Here is an 8,507-nt window from a genome sequence, read left to right on the forward strand (position 1 = left end):
GAATCGAAGATTGCTCTCTGCGAGGTGACATTTACAGGGGGCAGCTGAGACGTGAATGTCAAAGCGAACTGTGATTATCGCAGCCCATGCGCAACTCTGGCACAATCAAAGGCAGTTTAGTTAGAGATGCCTTTTTTCTCCCGTCTTGAACGCAGTGGAAGATTCACTGCTCCTGCACTAGAGCTTGTTGTAATTGGTACAAGTGGTGGGCACATGACCACGCCGCTTGCTGTGAGGAAGTATGTCCTGCCAGCAGTGGCTAAATGCTGTTAAGAGCTTGTTAAGAGCTAAAGGACTCTATCCCCATCTGCACTGCTAGCTGCACTCGAGTCCTGGCAGGAGACCTAGACTGAAACAGAGGTGTCACGCTGGCTCGGGTAGTTCTCCTGCGCAATAGATTTCACTGAACGGGAGGTCCTGCGCAAGCATCCACAAGCACACAGTCACACACAGCAACTGTAAAGAGTCTCGCCCATTCAAGAAGTTTGTTAAAATGTCCGATACATTAAAACAAAGAGTGCAGGCACATTAGTTCAATATTTGTGTGCAATCCAGAGTTTATCAGGTTCTAGCTGATTGTACACTGGAGCGTTCATAGGATAGCAGGACTGCATGATATTAGTTTGAAGAAGGCCGGTGCAAAGTCAATTCAGCTATCATCTTCCTCATGTACAGTGTGACAGACACAAGGAGCCTAAAACTGACACCTTGCCGTTTCTGTTTGCACTGCAATCGAGTGAGCAGCTGCTTAAAACTATTAATGTAGTAATTAAACATGCTGTTGCATTGTTACTACACAGTGATACATTGTAATTAAGATTAGTTAGAAGACACGGAATGTAAACTTCAACCCAAAGAATTCACTTTTTTTTTGCACCAAAAGATTGAAAGTTGAGTTTCATTGCTAGTCTGTGCAGACTCTGTTTCGTTTAATGTTTCCGTGTAATGCTCTCTGTAGTCTGAGGGCATTGCTTCTAGCTGGATATTGTTATTTATTGATTGATTTATATTTGACTGACATGACAATCTTCAAATTTGAAGTTAGAATCTGGTGGATAATATATTCATAGAAAGTGCGAGTGGTATTGGTGCCAGTGCTAACTGGAGCTAGAGCATGGATGCATTCTGAAAACACAGCCGCCACTCCTTTAAGAGTAATTGCGTGGCTTATCACTCATAATACATAAATAACAGCTTATATAGCATACGGTTGCCAATACATATAACAGACTAGATGTATTCTGTTGTGCTCTGGCTCTCCCTGATTGATACATACTGTCAGTTTATCCATGCCTAGTGAACTAGCAGGGAAATATTTTTGTCTTGATTATGTCCCCTTCTATCATAATTTTCTTGCTTACATTTTGTAGAAATTTTAGAACCGTTTGTGTGAACTCTATGGAGTTGAAAAGTTGCCCTGCCAAAGCATTGAAAAAAAAACCCATTATGCATTATAAAATAGAAACATAGACAGGAAACTTAACATGATCCAATTACACACGCAGTGAATGCAGAGAAGATAGGCAATGTGCAGCAGTGTGTGCACAACACCCCATTGCTTGTGTAGTTTGGATATGTTGTGCTTATGAATTCAAACCACTGCAACTGAAAATCTTTGAAAATTGAAAAAATAGGCAAATTAGTGATTGTCTAATTTAACTGATGAAATAACATGCAGTTATTTTAAAATAGTAAGAGTAAAGGAGCACATAGCCACGAAGGATGCATGAGATGCCTAATTAAAGCACAAAGGGGTCTAACATTTTCACACATGAGTGCCTATTGTTTCCTATCTGATTACTGACAGAAAATTGAAATTTTCCTGCAGGTAGGTAAAGAGAGAACTACTGTACATATAAACGTGCACAGCCAGCAGTATGAGCTTTCTAAAACTGCACACAGTTCTGATGAGCTTGTGCAATGACGAGTGGCACAGGGAAGTTAAGCAAGAATCAGCGTGGCCAGTCACTCCTCCCTCAGAGTCTGTTTCCCTCAAGCAACCATCCATGCGCAAGATACATTACTGGAACAAAGGGCATGCATGCTACACATGTCCCTTAGACACTTGTGTACTGTGTGCTGTCTGATTGAGCCTGAGAAATGAAACCACACAGCGCACATGCAAGCTGCTGTGTGTGTGTGTGTGTGTGTGTGTGTGTGTGTGTGTGTGTGTGTGTGTGTGTGTGCATGAAGAACACGATACTAGAGAGCTGGGGGATGCTGTGATACCAGCATGTTGTTATACTGGGGAGGGGTGGTATGAGTGGAACATATTTCATCTGAAGGATGTCTGTAATACGATATAAAAAAAAACAAATATATAACAATTAAAAAATGTTTTTAAAAACTAGCTAATGTCACATCATCTTTGAGTTTTTCAGCTAAGCCTGTTACATGTTGAATGAGCAAATCCAGATGGATGACAATGATACTAGGCCATGTCAGAAAAGGAACTAGACAGGGCGTGATCAATCCCGTGTGTCATAGATTGTATGGGCATCTGCCTCTATTGAGTACGCCACTTCTGTTTTTGTTGTGCGTTTTCTGCATCCTCCACCATTCCAGCGCCACCCTACTGGAGGTCACATTGACATTGATTGGGATTACTGACCTCACAAACCATCCCAGCCAGTTAGGTTCAGAATAAAGCGGTCATTGTAACCTAGGAAGTGTCCTTGTAGAGGTGAATTCCTGCAGACGACGCACTACCTGTCGTCTTGTGTTTGGTAGAGACGGACGATCTTAATAAACAGGTTTGTGTGATGTGTGTGATATCAATGACATCCTTGCAATAGTTCCTCAACAAAACTATTTATATTCCCATTAATCTTTTGCTGTATTTACTGCTGTTTTTAATTCAGTTTTTTGTGAACACGAAATGATATTAAGACACTTTTCTGGTATAAAAATCCTTATTTTACCCTTTAATACTGGTAACAAAAAAAAAAGCAGCTGTCAAATTCAAATATTGGATTCCAGTGTTTAATGAATTAACCGTGCTTCAAAGCTGCAGCCAAAAGGACTGTCTCCCATTCACTCCTAGCTGAATTTGCATACCGCACCCATTATGCACACTTACATAACAGTGCTGGACAGACAGCAGCGCCTGAGTGATCACATTGACCCTGTGGACTATGTTACAAGCTCACTGTTGTAATTGTCTGCCTCTCAAAGCCACTTGATCCTGCCTGAATAGAAGCCCTCAATCTAACCCTGGTGCACAATCACCGCTCCCCAGACATTCTGTTCAGGGTCTTTGTAAAAACAGACGGGGTGCTTGGTTTAATCCATCTTGAAGCAATGGCTCGCTACTCCACACTTTCCTGTGCAAAAAAAAAATAACAAAGAAGAAAAAAGTTTCCCATTCCGAGCCATTTAGAATCTCAGCCAGCGTCCAATAAGCTATCAGAGACAGACAGAGGCAAAGTATGTTGAGGATACAGGAGTACTGGTTTTGAACTCGACAGAAAAGCATCGCCAAACAGAAATTTATATAAAACAAAATGCAGAAACATCTGTCTTATTTCCCTGTAGTTGCGAGCTTTGTTTTTTTTTTTCAAAGACTAATGGTCCCACAGTGACTGGATGTTTGGATAATTGGATTCCCACATTCCAAAGGGAACGATCCGCCAAGTTAGAATTCTTTAATAAATGTGTATTTGTTTGGCCAAAATGCTTCTAATTAATTGGAACTAACCAACCCAAATATTATTTTGAAGGAAAGAAACATGTAGGTAAATAAAGAATGTGGTTGTTATTGTCTTAGATTTTTAACTTGAGGGCTGGGTCAAGGGGGAGTAATTCTAGTTTTGCCCTCTTTATCCTTGTCACTGTATAGTAGATCCCATGGGTGGAGATGCAGCAGGATTGATGGCTTAAGAACAGAATATACAGAATATCACAACTAAGACTCTGGATTTCTGTTCTTTTTCTCCTTGAAGGTACTTTGAATGCATATCTACGTCTGAAAGGCCAGACAACAGTAGACAGCCCTGTGTGGTCGCTGAGTGGGAACCAAGGCGAGCACTGGAGACTGGCCACTGCGAATATCCACCCCAACACCTCCTTTCAGGCAAGTGCCAGTCTCCCTGCAGTGTCAGGAACAGAACAAACTGGACAGGAAGCTATGAGCAGCCTGTGCACCAATCTCTAACTATAACTGTCATCTGTAACTCTTAAACAACCCATGAGACTACATTTAGAAATAGAAAAAGAAAAAACGTGAGCAATTCAATGACAGACGTTACAGTACTAATCTTTTTCAGTGTCTACCAGCATTGAAAAGGGATTCTAGTGGAAACATTGGTCATTGAATTTCTTCAGTTTCTTTTAGTATCCCCTATTATGTTATTGATCAGACTTGCCTAGTAGCATTACACAGTGGTCCCGCGTTATTACAAGCTCAGTATATTAGTAATGCACAGTTTTAGGTGTACTGTACATACTTTAGTATAACTTAAAAGAAATGCCAGAATAGCTGTGAATAAAACTGTAATTAATGAAGATAATGCTGAGCCAGGATTTACAACTATAATTTACATTTTATGATAAACATGCTGAACAAACAGAAAAATTGTCCTTTTTTTTCCCTTTGGAAAAAGTTTAATATCGCTGGAATAAAATCTAATGTGACTGACGCGTCCCATTCATCGTAACTATCTTAAAAAAAGAGGACACGTGTACAAAGGGCTTTTGCCATTCAATCCATCCATGAAATGTTGGCTGTTCCATTCTGAGTCCTGTAATTATAAGGGATTCAAACTTCAAGAAGCCTAAAGGAAGCCAGGAAAGATTAGGAAATTGTCTTTCTGTTCCAAGTCGTAAATTACTTAACAGTCACCAGTCACTAAGGTGACAGATAAAACAAATGGGGTTACAGGCACACTGCCCGCTCCAGGAATAGCTAGTCTCATGTGACTCCCCTGATGGGAAACACATTTCTATCCTGAGCGAGCTCCCAGTGGGATGTACGAGCAACAAGAGTGTGGCTAAAGAGCAGCGTTGGTACTTTCTTTAAAAGACTTTCATGGTTCTTTCATAGTACAATGCCCACGCATTGTGAATTTCCCACATGGATCCTGCTGGAGTAAAAGGTTGGCAGAGTGCCAAGTGTAACATGCAGCAGTATGGATTCTGCCCTGTCCCCTGTCGATGAGGTGAGATGAGAAGGCAGGCGAGCCTGGCTCTTTTGCATTGTGGTTAAGACACACGCTTTTGTACGCAGGGTTGCTGGTTTGCGCCCGCTCTGTTACCCAAGGATCAGGCTGGTATTAAAAATTGCATTAGAAGAGCGTACTGAAGAGAAGAATGACATTGCATCATCAGAAACTCAGCTGTTAAATTACAATGTGTTATCCTACATGTTGATACCCCTCCCCCCACCCAACACCTCTCTTCATTTTACACATCAAAAAAGAAATGTGTCTGACCAATAATGTACCTTCTTGCAGATAATCTTTGAAGGCATTCGAGGTCCTGGTATAGAAGGAGACATTGCCATAGATGATGTGTCTGTCATGGAAGGGGAGTGTATGAAAGCAGATGAGCCAAGTAAGTGATGCAGATTAATACAAAATGACACGCCTGGGAGTCTGTGGGACAGGAGCTCAAGGACTCAGGATAGTTGATCATAGATGATGAAAATCTTGTACAGAGTGCTGTCGGAGTCCCAGTTCAATCTGTGTTGATATAGGTCTGCTGCTGATGGAAATGAAAAAGGGATCGATTTCAGATCGGTTTCCACGCAATCTCAGTAGCTTAAGTTGTTTCTCACACCTGATTTGTATTTTCCTTCTAATAAAAGAACCAGAATGCCTGTAGTGTATCATGCCAATCATCCTCAAGGTTAAGCACATGTTAGCCATCCATAACTGTAACATACAATCATTAACCCTGGGGCTAAAGCTTAGATGAAAAGTCAAGCAGACAAGTGTCTCAGCAGATGCCTTCTACCTGTTGTCGCCAGTATTTGTTGACAGCCTTGGTGTGAATCTCTCCTGCCGCTATGATTAAGTGCATGTGAATGATAATCATGAATAATGGATTGACAGAACAATCTATATCTTTTCCTCAGACGTCGCTGGGATATCTGCCTGCTCTTCTGGTGGATCGCATATATGGCAGCTACCAGTCGCCCTGCTCCTGGCTTTGTATAGCCATCGAAGGTGACCTTTCACAGGCAGAGGCTACAGAAAGATTCATCAGGCATTGGCATGACGAAGGAGTCTTTGTACTTGGACCTTCATAATAAAATTACCAAAGATTCATCCGCTGAACTGCTGAGGGGAACAGAAAAGCACCTAGGGTACCCGAGAGAGCAAAAACAAACAAATAAACAAACAGAAAGGAAGAATAAAAAATAAAAAAGCCACTTATTTTTTAATAAAATATATGCATAAGATGCTCCTAAGGGCAGAATGGAGAGCTGTTTATGTGATGTTTTGGGTGTTTCTGAAATAATGGCTGGGCAAGTCTGGATTGTTTTTATATCAAGGAGAGAGACTGATAAAGACTGGAAATTCTAGTAAAGCACAAAGACATGGCTGTTTTGTTTTGTTTTGTTCCATCATGTCAAAGTCACTTGTTGCCAAGAAATCAATTGGATTGCTGATAAAAAACAGGGTACAGAAAGTGTTATCAATTACTCTCCTATGCCAAGGCATTGTCAAGAATGAATGCATTCCGCTCGCACATCTGTGGCTGTCGGAGCCTAGCTGACAATATCCAATACTCCAAGATTTTGTGTAGCATTCTGTTCCTTCTTTATTTGTACCCCCATGCAACCTACAATGACTCACCACTGACAACCCCAAAAACCCTTGCCTTTCACTGTCAGCATAGCTTCACAAAAAAAAAAAAAAAAAAAGATAGTGTCTTCTGCCACTTCTGCATGATTGGCTGTCCATTGTACCCCAAAACTGGGCACACATTATTTTATTGGAAATAAAATTGAAATTTGCTTGTGTGTTGTGGAACAGGGGGTGTCTGTTTTACATCATTAACACTTCCCTGCTACCAGTCCTACATCCACCACAGGAATGTGAGCCACCATCTGCCATGAACCAAGTGCCTTTAAATTTTAAATAAGCCTGAAAATAAAATAAAAGTACATATAAAGATAAATATTTGCACCACTACTGGTGGGGCTATTTTGTACAAAATCCACAGCCTACCTGTGCTGTATAAAGGTAGTAATAATAATAAAAAAAGATTAATGACCCAGAGCAGTCCCTTCATAGCTTCTGAAGAAAATAAATGAAAATGCTACCTAAGTCCTCCTGGATGGGATATTTGTTATAGTCTTCAAGGCAGCCATGGCCTTTGAGCATGCAATCCTCTTTGAATTAAAAAAAGAAGGAAAAAAAAATAGTTGCGCACCGAGACTGTAAATTGGAAGCGGCGTTTTGAGCAAGCGTTACCTAGCATGAGCAGAATGACCGGTGCAAAGGTCTCTGGAGAGGCGAACGCAACAAAGCAGAGCAAAGCCTGTGATTGATGCCCTTATTTAGAGGAGTAATCTCCATTCCACATTGAATCAGCCCTAGGTGTGCAAAAAAAAAGGAAGGAAGGAAGGAAAATATGCCCTTAAAATCCAGTCTGGAACTGCAGTGCAATGGGAAAGCATTTCAGCGGCCGGACTGATCGGAGCGAGGTGCGGTCCTGAGGCTGAGGATTGGGAAGGATGACTTGTGGGCTCCTTGCCTCTGCCCGTTTTTGTCAAAACTTTCTGAACAAAATGAAAACAAAACAAAAATATTTTATTACCTTAGCTGGAGTGTAATATTACTTTTACACAAAATGAAGAAACTGTAAAGAATGACTTGGAGCTCCCTGAGACTATACAATACCTTGACCAGCTGGTTTTAGAAATGTGTTGTGAATCTCCCTTTTATCCTTGATTATAATGACATTTAAAGACTTTTCTTTTTTTTAATTTGGCTTAAATTATCTGACCTTTTAACTTCATATAACAGACTTTAATTTCGTTTTCTTTCAGGAAGATGTACTTGCCCTTTTTGACTCCCTTGCATTTAAAACAGAAACAGAAAAACTGATATGCAAATAAATGGGTAAATCAATAATTTAAAAATAAGTTCTATAGGTAACCTTTGTGACTATTCGTACAAAAAAAGCACAAGATGTAATAATAATAAAAATCATAATGCCGAGGCTTGATTTTTTTCTTTTTATTATTCTGTAGAAATACTTTGAAAAGAAAAAAAAACCTTGCAGCTTAAAAAAAAAAAAAGATTTTACATCTATATTCAATAAAGCTCTTTTCAGGTAAAATGAGACAGATTGCATGTGTGCTTGCTGGTTTAAACAAGTCTCATTACAACAGACATTTGCATAAGGAACACCCCCAGATGACAATGACATGCTTGATTAGTTGTGCTTACCCTTGAAGTGTTCAGGATTGAGAGGCTTCTCTGTCTTGATGTGTTCAGGATTGAGAAGCTCCTCTGTCTTAATGTGTTCAGGATTGAGAAGCTCCTCTGTCTTGATGT

General features: G+C 40.3%; 1 protein-coding gene across 1 annotated transcript in view; it reads left to right on the forward strand.

The window, feature by feature from the left end:
- The window catches only part of LOC121330309 (MAM domain-containing glycosylphosphatidylinositol anchor protein 2-like), a 164,443-nt gene extending 156,270 nt beyond the window's left edge, over nt 1-8,173 (forward strand). Inside the window, exons 15-17 of the mRNA XM_041276733.1 lie at nt 3,942-4,072; nt 5,451-5,550; nt 6,074-8,173. Coding sequence (XP_041132667.1) covers nt 3,942-4,072; nt 5,451-5,550; nt 6,074-6,168 — 326 coding nt within the window. The 3' untranslated portion in view covers nt 6,169-8,173. The remainder of the gene's footprint in view (nt 1-3,941; nt 4,073-5,450; nt 5,551-6,073) is intronic.
- The last annotated feature ends 334 nt before the right edge of the window (nt 8,174-8,507 follow it).

Source organism: Polyodon spathula, chromosome 17, assembly GCF_017654505.1.
Source record: "Polyodon spathula isolate WHYD16114869_AA chromosome 17, ASM1765450v1, whole genome shotgun sequence".
NCBI lineage: Eukaryota > Metazoa > Chordata > Actinopteri > Acipenseriformes > Polyodontidae > Polyodon > Polyodon spathula.